At 41.7% G+C, this 15,948-nt stretch overlaps 1 protein-coding gene across 2 annotated transcripts in view; it reads left to right on the forward strand.

Annotated features, from left to right (window-relative positions):
* Nucleotides 1-15,948, forward strand: part of Kif15 (kinesin family member 15) — a 55,684-nt gene that overhangs the window by 19,656 nt on the left and 20,080 nt on the right. For both annotated transcript variants that reach the window (XM_040739453.1, XM_005082294.4), the window contains exons 8-19: nt 965-1,174; nt 2,297-2,422; nt 2,541-2,663; nt 4,868-4,991; nt 6,164-6,240; nt 6,457-6,666; nt 7,618-7,795; nt 10,447-10,588; nt 11,170-11,311; nt 12,028-12,225; nt 13,744-13,851; nt 14,244-14,349. In XM_040739453.1, the coding sequence (XP_040595387.1) occupies nt 965-1,174; nt 2,297-2,422; nt 2,541-2,663; nt 4,868-4,991; nt 6,164-6,240; nt 6,457-6,666; nt 7,618-7,795; nt 10,447-10,588; nt 11,170-11,311; nt 12,028-12,225; nt 13,744-13,851; nt 14,244-14,349 (1,744 nt within the window). The remainder of the gene's footprint in view (nt 1-964; nt 1,175-2,296; nt 2,423-2,540; nt 2,664-4,867; nt 4,992-6,163; nt 6,241-6,456; nt 6,667-7,617; nt 7,796-10,446; nt 10,589-11,169; nt 11,312-12,027; nt 12,226-13,743; nt 13,852-14,243; nt 14,350-15,948) is intronic.

Genomic DNA, 15,948 nt, shown 5'->3' on the forward strand with positions numbered 1-15,948 from the left:
TCTCAATCTTCACGTGATGTTGAAACACAATCTAAATTCTAGTAACATCCCATGGTGGGATATGTATATTGAACTTAGATATTCTGCCCTGTGAGGTTAGTACCCACATGTTCTTGTTTTGATTGTTTGTTTTGTTTTGTTTTGAAGTCAGGGTTTTTGTAAATAGCTCTGGCTGTCCTAGAACTCAGTTTGTAGACCAGGCTGTCCTTGAACTCATAAACATTCCTCTGCCTCTGCCTCCCAGTGCTGGAATTAAAGGCGTGCGCCACTATCCCTTGATCTCCATGTTTATTTTTAAATGCAATAGCAGAACTTTTTTTTTTTTATAACCACAGCTTATAAATAGTAGAATCAGGGTTTGAACTTGCCTGAGAGCCTGTGGTCTGAACATTGATGTTTTTTCTTGTCAGAATGGAAAGAAGGAAAAAAAAAACTTTGCATGGAAGAAAGCTGCCAAAGTGTTAGACTAAAGATAACTCAAAATGTTTCTTTTTGGTTTTGAGTTTTTATTATCTAAGCTAAAGAAAGGGATGCACATTATATAGTCACAGTTTGGAGATGGAAGCAGAAGGATCAAAGCTAGCTTGAACTACTAGTGCGTTCCAGGCCAGCCAGGGACACCTTGTCTCTTTCTGTGACATGAGAAGAGAAAGAAGATAATTCTTCGATGGGCAGTAACCTTCATTCTTTATGGCTCTCCTACCGATTTTCATGTCTAAATATATGACGACAGAACTTGTGATAATATAAACCCTCACAAAGCTAGATAATAATGGAAAGGCTGTGACTGTTCCCACTCTGTTCCAAAGGAAAATTACTACTATGTTGTAAAGATGGATAATTGCTGATGTCTTATTATTTCTCATATTACAATAAGAGATTATTAAGTGCTTATTTTGTGTTTTGAGTTTGTCTTAGGTGTACCTGTTATGGCTTCTTGTAATATAGTTTCCTCTTTCCCTAGGTCCTATCTAGAGGGTGGAGGAACAGGCGTGTAGCATCGACATCTATGAACAGAGAGTCCTCTAGGTCTCATGCAGTCTTTACAATCACAATAGAATCAATGGAGAAAAGCAGTGAAACTGTGAACATCCGGACCTCTCTACTCAACCTAGTGGACTTAGCAGGGTCTGAGAGGCAGAGAGATACCCATGCCGAAGGGATGAGGTTGAAGGTAGGAATGAAATGACCTTCATATTTAAGTGTGAATTCTTACTAAAAATTGTGGCCACACAAACTATAGTGAAGACCTCAGGTCATTACAATAAACATAAATGAGACAGGACATGTCTTTCAGGAGCAAGAGTGACTACTGTTGGTCAGAAGGGGGCAGGATGGCGTGGAGTGGACCGTTGGGAGGAAATTTGGGAAAAAAAGTGACTTCTCATAGAAACCAGAGTTTGGTTTGGGAGAGAGAAACAGGGAACATCCGCGTTGCAGAGTAAACGTGTATTGGATATTTCAGGGTGCATCAGTGAATAGATCAGTTATAGAGTAAGAAAGCCCAGGTCGGTTAGGACCAGGAGTGCCAGGCCAGTTTTATACTCAGTCTTCTAAACCCCTGGTAAACAATAAAAGTTTAGGACAAATGTGTAGCTTCATGTAGGAGGCCTATTTTATAACCCCTTAGATCCACTTTTTAAAAATCACTTAGATCCATTAAGCCTTTACTGCCAGAACCGAGGGAAGAACAGTCATGTATAGTCTTTGAGTTGGGAAGGTGCCTAGCCTGAGCTATTGGCAGTGGGACAGAAATCCAGTGTGGTGTGTATTGTGAGTTATGATGTAGTTTAGCAATGTGACCTAAGAGAGGAGTCAGAGGTGGGAGAGAGATGAGCCTGCTGAGCTTGCCGTCAGCAAAGGCCTATGTTTCTGTCAAGAAAGGAACAAGTCTCTACCAGTACTCCTAGGCTTGGTTAAGATGATAAATCCTAAATCGGAAGCACATTCAACATATCTAACCTGATAAACATCCCAGCTCAGTAATGCCTCATGCTGTCTGGAGTGGCAGGTTGCTGCTGCTGACAAGGAGAGAATGTTATATCATATTTGATTAGAAGTAAAAATTCAAATCCCAAGTATAGTGCATTTGTATGTGTGTAGCATTCTGCAATTACAGTGTACGTGACATAGGAAATGGGGATAATTGAACATAGTGTTTTAGTTTAGAAGTTATTTTTCATTTTGCCTCTCCTTTGCTTTTCCATCCCAGATTGTCACCTTGCTGCTTTCATTTTAGCTCAGAACACCAAAGAGTGACATTGCACCTATGCTTTTGCTTTTCCCGATTCCCTAGGAAGCAGGTAACATAAACCGATCCCTGAGTTGCCTGGGCCAGGTCATCACCGCCCTTGTTGATGTGGGCAATGGGAAACAGAGGCATGTCTGCTACAGAGACTCCAAACTCACCTTCTTACTTCGGGTAAAGCTCTCACTGCTCACCGGGACTCATAGGGCAGGTTTTCTTAGCCTTTAGTATTTTCTGGAAAAGATACTAGGATTTGCAATCTAAAACATACTCCATTGATGTCATTATACAGGATTCCCTTGGTGGTAATGCCAAAACATCCATAATTGCAAATGTTCATCCAGGATCCAGGTGTTTTGGGGAAACACTGTCAACACTTAATTTTGCTCAAAGAGCCAAGCTGATTAAAAACAAGGTAAAATACTGGAGTATTTGATATAGCAAGTAAATTAGAAAAATATTTGTACATGCCTTCTTATGATCGCCCTAATGTTACCCCGAATCTTACTTCTGTAAAAATTCGTCTTGGTTGTATAAGTTTGGTCTTCTTCCTTCCCTCCCTTCCCTTCCCTTTTCCTGTTGTTGTTGGGATGGAGAGAAGTTAACCCAGGTCATGCTAGCAGGGTTGGTGCATGTGATGCTGCATGCACATGTGTGTGCCTGCATGTGCCTGCCCTGTCCCCATCTGTTACATATATGCTAATGTACATAGAGTGATGTGATGAAAATTTCTTGATAATAATGAAATTTGCCTTTTGTTTTGTATACATCTCCCCATATTCTTCTTTTTATTTTATATACAAGAAGTGTCTTTAATGTTGGTATACTCCTCTGGGCATTGGTGGCACACACCTTTAATCCCAGCACTTGGGAGGCAGAGGCAGGGGGATCTCTGTGAGTTCAAGGCCAGCCTGGTCTACAGAGCAAGTTCCAGGACAGCTTCCAAAACAATACAGAGAAACCCTGACTCAAACCCCCCCCCAAAAAATGTTGGTATACTCCACAGATCAGGAAGCTTTTCATGGAAGGTACCCAGTAGTAAACTTCTTAATGCTTCTTGTACCATATGGTCCGTTTCAGCTACTCAGCCCTGCCTTTACAGTGACAAAGCAGCTGTGGGCAGTGTGCAAACAATGGCAGTTGCTGTGCCCCACCACAGCTTAGCACACAAAGAAACAACCGTCCATATTTTGCCTGTGGACAGCACTTTACCTGTACTTAGTACAGACTGTCAAAAAACCAACAAGACACCTAATTATTCTGGAGAGTTTGAACACTCCTTTGGTTCCAGAAGGAATAACTGTGCCATGAACTGGTAGATTGATTCCTTCCTTTTTCAAGGAGAAAACTGGGCATCTTACTCCCAGGTGTCTAGCAGAGTGCAGTAGACCATGTTGCTCCTTCCCCTGCGTAAGTGAGAAGAGCATGCATGGGTCTTTTACTTTCTCTCTTTGGGCACCGTCCCCTGCTTACATGAGTGTTAGCATTCTGAAGGGAAAACATCAGTAGAACCTCCTGACTCTGTCTTGGCTTCCCAGAAGTCTTTTGAGTGTAGAACTGTGCTAATGATTGCAGTTATGATATCACTGATTCAGTAGTGATGTCAGAGTGCCTCATAATGAGGCTGGCTATATGAATCAGAAGCAACTGGAAATGGCTTTTAAGCACGAACAACAAAACCAGCTGCTGTGTAGCAGCTGCTCCCAATGGTAAGCCCTCCAGGAAGCAGTAAGGTGTCTGGGGCTTATTTATGATGAGCTGCTCCCCTATTTCCAGGGGAGCAGGGTGAACCCAGGACAAGAACACGGGGCCTTGGGCTGTCGCCGGGTGTTTTTCCTTGCTGGGATAGTTGAGTGTCTCATAGCTAGAACTATAGTCTGTGTGGCAATTATCTGTTGGCATTTTGTTTTTTCACTTCAGTCTTAGGAGTCATTTTAAAAATTCTCTAATTAGTTAACTTTACCTTGTTTGAGACATTGTTTCCCTGTGTAGCTCTGACTGTCGTGGAACTCACTCTGTAGACCAGGCTGGCCTCAAACTCAGAGATCCACCTGCCTCTGCCTCCCGAGTGCTAGGTGTGTGCTACTACCACCCAGAAATAAATTTTACTTTTAAAGTATGAAGGTGACATTTGGTATGGTTATGGAACTGAAATGCACTCAGAAGCCAATTTCGGTTTCTGGGTCAGCTTCAGAAACAGTGTCTCTCTGTGGAGAGGGCAGTTTCTGCTCAGGCTGGGCCTGTTGGGGATCGTGCCCTTGAGTCCAGACTCTGTCACCAAAGGCTGCTGTACAGAGGGAAATGGCTTTGCTGAGATGTTTGATTCCCTTATTTGAAAGGGAAGGCAGGGTTTTTAAGTCATGGTAATACACTCAGATCTGAAGGCAGCTGGCCTAAGAAGGCCTGGACTGACCTAACAGACAGGTTCAGTGGGAGCCTGGTGAGGAGGAGTTGCAAGAGGAAGAGAGCCCGGCTGTGCTGCCTGGGTTCTGGCTGTTGGTATATAAGCACAGCGGGACGTAACTTAACGCCCTTTCAACATCCTCATACCAAACAAATAAAAGCAGGATTGTACAACTTGAAAAGTAGCCTCTCAGTGCTTCACTAATTCTTGTTCAGGCTGTGGTAAATGAAGACACCCAAGGAAATGTCAGCCAGCTACAAGCTGAAGTGAAGAGACTTAAGGAGCAGCTCTCTCAGCTTACTTCTAGGCAGATGATACCACAAAGCCTGCTGGACACAGGTAGGATGAGCTCATTGCCCTTATCCTGGGAAAGACTTCATGGGACTCTAAGGTCCAGAACTTGTACTTTGGAGATAGACAGTTGGTCAAAGTACAGTAAGGCTTTGCCGAATTCCTCACATACTTTCCTCATTTCACCTGTGTAAGAGGATAGTTCTTTGGATGAGATGTTTTGTGGGGTGCAGTAGGAAGGGGAATCAATGATTTTGAGTAATTCTTTCCTAGTAAGTACTGAAAGAAATGTGCTGGATTTATGAGAATTTAGGAAATTTGAATTATTTTTCCTGTTTAACTGATTTCATCCGTCCACTTCGAAGATTCTGTCTGAGCATATACAATTTACATGTGTTCATTAGTACAGGAAATGTTTCTCTAAAGAATAGCTGTTAGCTGCCAGGTATGGCACATGCCTTTAATCCTAGGACTTGAGGCAGAGGCAGGTGGATCTCTGAGTTCAGGACAGCCACAGCTTCATAGACCCTGTCTTGAAAAAACAAAGAGGTGCAAACAAACAAAACAAGTAAACAAAAGAATAGATAGTAGCATTAACTTGAGATCCATAACACTCTTAAGGAAAATAATCTGGGGCTGGGAATGTGATTTGTTAGTATAGCATATGTGAGTATATATGTGCTATACTAAGTTATACAAGAGAATGTGTTATACTAAGCACAGTCTCTACCTGACTCCCAGAACTCAGGAAGCCTAGGAAAGATGTGAGATTTAGACTAGCCTAGGCTACAGAATGAGTTTTAGGTCAATCTACACTACAGAGCTACAGACTGAGACACTCCATACATAAAAAAGAGTTTGCATTAGATCTCCAGAGGCACACGTGGGTCCCCTCCGGGTTCCTTATAGACTCGCTTCTAAGCAAGCTCTGGTGGCTGTTCTTCCAGCATTTGAGAGGATTAAGCAGGCTTGCCTTGAGTTCAAGGCCAACCTAGCCTGCAGTTTTAAAAACAACCCATGTCTCTTTCTTTCACCATATTTAGCATATTTGTGCTAAGTAAATAGGAGGAACTTGTTTTCTTTGTAGAACAGCCATTTTGCTGAAAGAGTTAGTGTGAAACTGGTAACCAATAATGAGAGTGTGCTCCTCTAGATCAGTTGGCAGAAACAGACTATTTTAGTTTTGAAAAATGAACTTGTTTCTCCCTTTCCCTTTTCAGACAAAGAGAAGACTAATTACATAGAACATTTCTTGGAAGCAATGCTATTCTTTAAGAAATCTGAACAGGAAAAGAAGGTAGGAAATTGAATTAGGAAAAGGGATTCAGGACATCTTGGACTTTCATGTCATGGTTGGTTTTCATTACTTCAGTGAGTGACACACATAGTACCAGATGTATAAAGAAAGGGCTTCTTACCTTTGAGTTTAAAGTCAGTACTTCCTGCTGGGTTTATGAGAATTTGGGAAAGCTGAATTACTTTTCATGTTTAGCTGAATCATGAATTTCTTTAGACTCTGGTAGAAAAAATTACCCAACTGGAAGACCTCACTCTCAAAAAGGAAAAGTTTATTCAGTCTAATAAAATGATAGTGAAGTTCCGAGAGGACCAAATACTGCGTCTAGAGAGGCTGCAGAAGGAGGCCCGGGGGAGCTTCCTGCCTGAGGAGCAGGACCGTCTGCTGTCGGAGCTGAGGGATGAGATCCAGACTCTCCGAGAGCAGGTGAGTGCAGTCCCCATGCTATAAAGCATGCATTGGATGTTCTTCAATACAGTGAAGAGTGCCTTAGTGAACTTGGCTGGCAATGTGAGCTGCATGATTTCTTTTCCCTTTTTCTAAGTTTGAAGCAGAAGACAAAAAGGAAGACAGTGATTTGTACTCTGCCGCCACTGTCATTGCCCCAGTCTCTGAAAAGTTGAGCTTTCTGAAGTTCTTCTTTTCCCTAGAGAGGATGAGTAGGTAATACAGGCACCCAGTTTGAAAACCAAAATAACTTAAGTTTTTTTTGAATACATGTCCAATCAATAGGATAAATATTTTTACTTTTATTTTATATGCTTTCCAGCACTTCTCCAGTTAATGTATTTTGGAAAGCAATTCTGTGTTAGTGACAAGAATTTTTCTTATTGTTCCCTCTCTTTTTTTTTTTTTTTAAAGATTTATTTACTTGCATTTTATGTGTATGGGTGTTCTGCTTGCATGTATTTACTATGTGCATGCCTGGTGCCCGAGGAAGCCAACAGAGGGTGTTGGATCTCCTGGAACTGGACTTACAGCCGTGTGGGTGCTGTAAGTTAAACGCTGGTCCTCTGGAAAAGCAGTCGTTGTTCTTAACAGCTGAGATCTCCTTTCTTTTTTATTTATGTGGTTTTCTGTGCTGGGGATCAAACACAGAGCCTTTTGCATGTTAGGCTCTTGCTGTGCCACAGAGCTACATGCTCAAGTGTGTTAACGCCTTTCATGAAGAAGTTCGCCTATTGCTCTCGTCTGGGTGGAAGTTGCAAGCAAATTAACATAAATATATTTCTGTATACCCACCGTTACTGGTCCATTTTCTGTGGAGGCTATAGTAGAGTACAGCCACGATTGCTGTGTTCCGAATGAAGGTTAGAGAGACCAGTTCATTAGGAAATTTTGTGACTATATGAAGTGTGTTATTTCTCAATGTCACAGGTGGAGCATCACCCCAGAGTTGCAAAGTATGCTATGGAAAATCATTCCCTCAGGGAAGAGAATAGACGACTGAAATTATTAGAGCCTGTGAAAAGAGCCCACGAAATAGATGCCCAGTCTGTTGCAAGACTAGAAAAGGCTTTCTCTGAAGTGTCTAGCAAAGAGAAAAATGACAAAGGTAAGAAATGATTGTTGTGAGAAGGGGCTGTGGAGCAATGACTTTGGGGGTTGAAAGCTCTGACTGGTCTTCCAGAGGACCCAAGTTCAATTCCAAGTCCCCATGTGGGAGCTTACAACTGTCTATAACTCCATTCTAACAGGATATCTGATGCTCTCTTCTGGTTTCCATGGACACTAGGAATTCATGTGGTGCACAGACATTTATGCAGGAAAAACACCCACACACAGGATTAGAAAATAAAAAACTAAAGAAAGAATTTGTAGGCCTGGAAAAATAATGTCAATAAAGTGCTTGCTGTGTAAACATGAGGACCTGAGTTCTTAGAACTCATCTTAAAAAGGTAGACTTGTAATCCCAGCACTGGGGAGGCTGAGACAGGTTGTGTTAGCTCCTGCCAGCCTGCCTCACCCTAGGTGTTGGTGGTATTTACCTCATCACCTGCCCCCAAGTGCTGCTCATTTCTGCCATCAGCTACAGCCTTCGAACTTCCCTATGTGACACGTGCACCATTGAAAGTGCCTGCCCTCGGCCGGGCGTTGGTGGCGCACCCCTTTAATCCCAGCACTCGGGAGGCAGAGGCAGGCGGATCTCTGTGAGTTCGAGACCAGCCTGGACTACCAAGCGAGTTCCAGGACAGCCTCCAAAGCCACAGAGAAACCCTGTCTGGAAAAACCAAAAAAAAAAAAAAAAAGTGCCTGCCCTCACAGCTCTCACAGCCCTCACAGTCCTCTCTTGCTCTCCTGCCTGTTTTGTCTGCCTCTCTTGTGTCATCTTTACTCTCTTCCTTTCTACAGTAACCCTCTTGCAAGTGGCATGTTCTCTTAGCAGTATACCCTGGCCGAACTCACAGGTACCGGTTTTCTGCCTGTTTTATCCTCCCGGGTTGATCCTGGGATTCTCTGGCTAACCAAGCTTAGGAAAACTCTTAAGCCAACTAGAGACCTCCTCTCACAAAAACAAAGAGGGGAAACGAAGGTGGGTGGCTTCTGAGGAAAAACACTCAGGCTGATTTCTGGTCTGCACACAGCTCACAATCACACACCAACACAGAGAAAGAGGAAAGAACATTTATAGCCAGGTGTATAGGTAAAGCACACTTGGATCCAAACACTCAGGAGGCTGAGGCTGGGGGATAATGAGTTGTAGGTTAACCTGGGCTATGAAGTGAGACCAACACCTTCCGCAGAAAACAAAACCAAAAAAAAAAAAAAAAAAAAGAAAACAAAGAATTCAAAGCAGGGGTGGAGAGATGGCTGAGTGGTTACGAGCGGTGCCTTTAGTCCTAGTACTTGGGAGGCAGAGGCAGGTGGATCTCTGTGAGTTTGAGGCCAGCCTGGTCTACAAAGTGAGTTCCAGAACAGCTAGGACTGTTACCCTGTCTAGAAACCACCCCTGCCCCTCCAAAAAGATGACCTGAGTCTGGTTCCCAGTCTCTTGAACTCAAGCCTCAGGGGTTCCAATACCTCTGGCCCTTTTGGGCACCTTACCTTACATGTACACACCCAAACACAGGTGTACACATATACACATAATTTAAATTCTAACAAAAAATATTTAAAGGGATCCAAAACTGCTGGGTGGTGGCAGCACACGCTTTTATTTCCCAGCAGAGACAAAGGTAAGAGAATTCTGTGTATTCTGAATTGTTTGCCTCGATGCTTTTCCTTTTCTTTTTGTGGTGCTGGGATTAAACTCAGGGTTGGTCTCAGATAAGCATCTGCTCTGCCACTGAGTTCTACTTACAGTCCTTCTATCTACCATCTGTCTATGCCTATTTTTTATTTTTTTTTTTCTTTTTGAGACAGGGTTTCTCTGTATAGACCTGACTGTCCTGGAACTCATTCTATAGGTCAAGCTAGCATTTAACTCAGAGATCTGCCTTCCTCTGCCTCTTAGTGCTGTGATTACAGGTGTGTGTTACCTCTGTTGAGCTTTTTTATTTGGTTGGTTTGGTTTTGGTCTGGTATGATTTAGTTAGGTTTTTTCATCTTGCTTTTTACATTTCCCTTGTCTAGGCCTTCTATTTTTCAGTTATGACTTAGTAAAAGAAGATTCACAGTTATTTGGATGTGGAGAAACTCAAAATTTTATATGCAAATTAAACAAGGATTTATCCTTGTTATCAGTTTCTCTTCTAAATAATTTGTTGCCTGTTCACAGTGACTAGTAGCACTGGTTTTTACAAGTTGGGCTGTGTAAATGTTTCTCTGCCCAGCACCATGCATGTTGCTCATTAATCACTGTTAGTTCTTTATCCTAGGGAACAGCATGTTGCCTTAGTTACACTTCTCCATCTCTGCTTCTTGAACATAACTTTCAAGGCCCTTGTGGGGACACTGCCACACGCTGTGTCTCCCGCTGACATCTGTGTCCTCACATTTATCCTGGAAGAGAGTGTAGGAAAATGTCTTGTTGCCGGGCAGTGGTGGCACATGCCTTTAGCACTTGTAGGACACAGTCAAATGATCTCAATGAGTTCGAGGCCAGCCTGTTGTACAGAGTGAGTTCCTGGACAGCTGAACTGTTACACAGAGAAACCCTGTATTGAGAAACAAACAAATGAATGAATGAAAAATAAATAAAAAGTTAAAGAAAAATGTCTTGTTATTTTTGTCTTTCAAAGACTGAAGTGAGCCCCTTCTTAACAGGTCTGCAGGGATTTTCTCCCAAAGCACTGAAAGAACCAAATTTCTTCACAAACACTGAGAAGTTAAAATCACAACTCCTGCAAATTCAGACAGAGCTGAATAATTCAAAGCAAGAATATGAAGAGTTCAAAGAGCTAACTCGGTAAAGTACAAATACACATGCTTGTAGCTCTTTATATTTGATAGTAGATTATACATTGCGTTTTTGGTTTTCAATTTTGTTTTGTTGAGACAAGGTTCTCTGTAGCTTTGGACCTGTCCTGGAACTCCCTCAGTAGACCAGGCTGACCTCAAACTCACAGAAATCAACCTGCCTCTGCATCCTGAGTGCTGGGAGTAAAGGTGTGCACCACCAACCTCCAGCTTCATACAAATGTTTTAAGTAGTGCTCTCCTGTTAAGTGTTGATTGAACTTGCAGAATAAGTTTATCTCCTTACCAAATTTAAATCATAGTTACAGACTAAACCTAGATTTATTATTATTATTATTATTTAGAAATTAAGGATTTATTAATACCATTACTTGGTGCTCACTGTGTGAAAAGATAGACTATACTGACACTATAATTGAGGTGAATCCTAGCCTAAAATATGGAGAGGTGTTCATTTTGAAAGTATACTGACTTGAACTTGAGCTCTATGTGAGCATAAACTGCAATGTACTTAAAAATGTTTGACATTACTGATTACTTGAAGGAAGTAAGTCTTAACATCATCTATTAGGAAAAAGCAGCTGGAACTGGAATCTGAGCTTCAGTCTTTGCAAAAAGCAAACCTCAATCTTGAAAATCTTTTGGAAGCAACCAAAGCCTGCAAGCGCCAAGAAGTTTCTCAGCTGAATAAAATACATGCTGAAACACTTAAGGTGGGTAATTGGTGAGTCTATTTAAATTGCACCTGTCTCTTTTGTTAGTAAAGGTTATTTTCAAACACAGATGGCAGAACACCCTAGTGTTGTGATAGACTCCAGTGCAAGGTCAGGGAGGACTAATGAAACATTTCAGATCAAATTCTACTGTCTACCTTTAGACAGTGTTTCCTAACATCGGAACCTTTTCCTTTTCTCCTTCCTCCCTCCCCCCCTTCCTTCCTTCCCTCCCTCCTCCTCCCTCCCCCTTTTCCTTTGAGACAGGGTCTGATGAAAGCTAAGGCTGTCCTCAAACTCACATTGGCCTTGAACTTTTGACTCTCCTGTCTCTACCACTATGAGTACTTGGATTACAGGCATGTGCTACCATGCCCAGCTTTGCAGTTTCCTTTTTATAACACTCAAAGATGGGTCTTAGGCCAGGTGTGGCCGAGCAGGCCTTTAGTACGAGGCAGAGGCAAGCATCACAAATCCGGATTACAGTCATGTATCACCATGCCCAGCTTCAAGTTCCATTATTTAAATTTTATTACAACTATACATGCAACTATATTGACTGATGGGCTTATTTCCATTTGGTCATTTCTATCTAGTGCCTCAAGAACACATCCTTTTTTGATAACCTGAATAAAATTTTAATTTTTTCCTGTTCATAAAATCTCTAGGTATTTCCCTTTGTATTAATGACTCTTTCCCTGATCATTGCTCTGCAGATAATTACCACTCCTACTAAGGCTTATCAACTCAGTTCTAGACTGCTACCAAAATTAAGCCCAGAGGTGGGGAGCTTTGGCTTCCTGCACACGCAGAATTCTGGCAGCTTAGATGATGGTATATTAAATGAGCCGGTGCCCCCTGAGATGAGCGAACAAGCTCTGGAGGCTGTTTCTGAAGAGCTTCGAACTGTACAGGTAATACTTTCATTTGGGGAAAAATAATTATTGAATGTTATTTTAAATAAAATTTGCCTACTAGCTTAACTCCCTGTATGGTTTTTTGTTTTGCTTTTCCAGTCAGGGTTTCTCTGTGTAGGTTCGGAGGCTGTCCTGGAACTCTCTCTCTCTCTGTAGACCAGGCTGGCCTTGAACTCACAGATTGGCCTGCCCCTGCCTCCTGAGTGGTAGGATTAACAGTCGTGCGCCACTATCTCCCAACAACTCCTTATAATCTGTTTTTTTTTCTTTTTAGTTCATTTTTTGAGCAAATTATTATATAGATCAAATTTTAGGGAGGTTTTAATGTATTTGAAATAATTTGAGATTTGATTATGTTGGGTTCCTGCTAGTTTGTTAATTAAATTTTACCTCTTTGTCCAGTAAAACTTGGAGTGGATACTCCAAATCAGAAGTTTTTTCCTGTTCTAGACCAGAGAGGCCTTTGTGATGAAATAACCCCGTGCAGCTCTGAGGAAACTTCTTAAAGACTTTAGAGCTGGGGCTAGAGAGATGGCTCAGTTGTTAAGAGCACTGACTGCGCTTCCAGAGGACCCAGGTTCAAGTCCCAGCACCCACATGGCAGCTCACAGCTCTCTGTTGTTTCAGTTCTGAGTACCCTTTGCCTTCACATAGACATACATGTAAGCAAAACACCAATGCACATAAAATAAATGAATCATTTTTTAAAAAAGAATTGTAAACAGGTCTCTAGAGGTCTCAGTGGTTAAGTCTAAAGTTTAAAAGTTCTCTAGAAAAATAAAAGTTCTCTAGAGGCCTCTAATTTATTTTATACATACATGTTATATACATATATGTATGTATAGGTAGATGCTTACCCACCAAGCCATCTCTCCAGTCTCCACACCTATATCATTTTTTGTTTACTTATTTATTTATTCATTTTCTTTTATTTGTTTGCTTGTTTTTGTTTTGTTTTGAAGCATGGTTTCCCTGTGTAGACCAAGGACTTGAGCTCAGAGATCTGCCTGCCTCTATCTCCCTAGTACTTTGATTAAATGCACATTCCCTCTCGCCTGGCTAGGGCTCTGTAACTTAATTCAGCGTTGAATATTAACCACCTTTCTCTGTGTTTGAATTTATTCGTTTTGATCATTCACAAATGTAATTTTGAAACATACGCATGGTCAAAATAGTTTTTTGAAGATCTCTGACTCTAGCAGTCCTTTGTTATGTTTGTTTCTATAAGGGCTTGAGTTTATTTTGTCTCTTTAATCAAAAAGAAACAGGGCAGGAGAGTTCTCTCTGCAGTGAGACTGCTTTTCCAGAGAACCTAGGTTCAATTCCCAGCGTCCACCGACTTGCCACTTTCTATAATTCCAGTCGCAGATGGTCTAGCACCCTCTTCTGGCAGCTGTGGGCACTGGCCATGCAGCTGACACCCACACACACATTCAGACAAAACATCCCTCCATAAGACTTAAAAAATTAATTCTATTAGAGGCATTTGTGATGACTCGACTGTGTCTAATGCAGGAACAACTGAGTGCTCTTCAAGTCAAGCTGGATGAAGAAGTGCATAAAAACCTGAGACTTCAGCAGAGTGTCGACAAGCTAGAGCACCACTCTGCACACATGCAGGAGGTGAGGATGGGAGCAGGGCTTCAGAAAGTGTCGAAACATTGTCAAAAGTACTGAGAGACGAGGGTACTCCTCCCTGGACCCCTTCCCACTCTTGAGGTTCCTTTCATTTTTCCTTAATTAATACATATTCACTCTGACCCCATTTGCTTCCCAAAACAACATTGCCAGATGAAAATTCCCTAACCAAGCACTGGTCAACCTTTTTACTTCCCTGAAGCGAGGCAGACATTAGGACACTTGTAAGGCGCACAAGGGCCATTTGTCCTCATTCTTGTACTGTCTGTCATCTTCACTATAGTTCCCCTTGTTTGGTCTTGTCGACAGTAAATACAGAGACCAATGATTTGCGTTGTTTTAGCATACTTTTCCAGTATGTTCACTCTTTCCCAAAGCTGTTTTCATCTGAAAGGAGTGATTGGACCAAGCAGCAGCAAGACCATCTTGCCCGGGTGAATGATCTTGAGAAGCAGCTTCAGGACGCTCAGACTAAGAATGACTGTAAGTTTGCACAGCGAGGACACTGTAGCTCAGCGTCTGTTTTTGATTTGCTCTTGTTTTAAATGAACTTTTTTTTTTTCTATTCTAAGGGGTTGCTTGTTTTGTTTGTTGTTAGATAATTGCTCTTGAATTCTCATGGTAAAGGTAATAAATGGTAATAAATAAAATGGGTATTAAGACATAATTTTCTTCAAGATCACTCACCAATATGTGTTACAAATGTTCGCTCAAAGTTAAGAGCTGGGAGATGACTGAGTTGCCTCACAAGCTTGAGGACCTGAAATCAGAACCCACGTAAAAAGCTGGGTGTGTTGTCACACGCGAATCTGGTAACCCAGTTAGTTCAAGATGGGGGACAAAAAGGAGCAGATTCCAGTTTACTGGGTAGCTAATCCAGCCCCCTTAGTAAAGCTCTCAGCCAGTGAAAGGCTGTCTCAAACAAAGAGTGAAAAGCACCCAAGCAGTCACACCAACATTTATGCTCTGATCTGTACACACAGGTACATGGACAACCATATATGTACAGACACATGCATACACAATATATGCAATGTACTTTGAAAATGAAGTATCTTCATTTTGAAAGCTGAGTTGTGTTAATATTGACAAAGTGAAGCATAAATTATTTATATACATTTCTAGTTTATTTTTCCTTTCATCAAAGTATTTTCAGATAAACCAGGAAATCCATCATTTAATAGTTGAAGTTAGGAGTTTCAGAAGTTTAAAGTAATCATTGGCAACACAGCAAGTTGGAGGTCAACCTGGTATGCATGAGACCCTGTCTCCAAAATATTTTCTGTAGTTTGTAGTAAAATGAGAAAGTCACTTAATCTAGTTTTCACTTGGAGTTTCCTTTTGAGACTAGACTGTGTTTAACCCATGTTGAAAAGCTCTGGTATATTACTAAAACATTTTCAACAGCTAACAGTACACTGCTTCAGATACATTAAATATCACACATTTTTCTTCATATTAATAGTTCTGTTGTGTGGTTTTCGTTTTTGTTTTTGTTTTTTTCTCCGAGACAGGGTTTCTCTGTATTGCTTTGGAGCGTGTCCTGGAACTCACTCTGTAGGACTGGTCTGGTCTCAAACTCACAGAGATCCACCTGCCTCTGCCTCCCGAGTGCTGGGATTAAAGGTGTGCTCCATCAATGCCCGGCCTGTTGCATGTTCTACAGGAAAAAAATTCTTAAAATGTCAAGTGGCCTAAAAAAATGAGGAACAGATGTTAACTCTTCCTGTTTCAACAGAGATGTTGGAACAGCTGGGTGTGGTAGGACATGCCTGTGATCCTAGCACTCAGGAAGTGGAATCAGTAAGGAGAGGAGCTCAGGGCTGTCCTTGCTGTGTGGTAAGAATAAGGCCAACCTAGGGCAAAAGAAATGGAGGTGCAGCCCTGACCTAAGGAGAGGAGGAAAAGAGAAATCTTGGTGTTCAGTGCTCACCTGTTGATGTTTGTCCTTGCAGTAGTAAGCTTGCATTCATTTGCCTGCTTTATAAACGATATGGTTGCATTCATTTGCCCGCTTTATAAATGATATAGTTGTATTTATTTGCCTCCTTTATGCAAAGGACTGGTAAAGTGACCTGTTGT

Source organism: Mesocricetus auratus, unplaced genomic scaffold, assembly GCF_017639785.1.
Source record: "Mesocricetus auratus isolate SY011 unplaced genomic scaffold, BCM_Maur_2.0 Super-Scaffold_100691, whole genome shotgun sequence".
NCBI classification, from domain to species: Eukaryota; Metazoa; Chordata; class Mammalia; order Rodentia; family Cricetidae; genus Mesocricetus; species Mesocricetus auratus.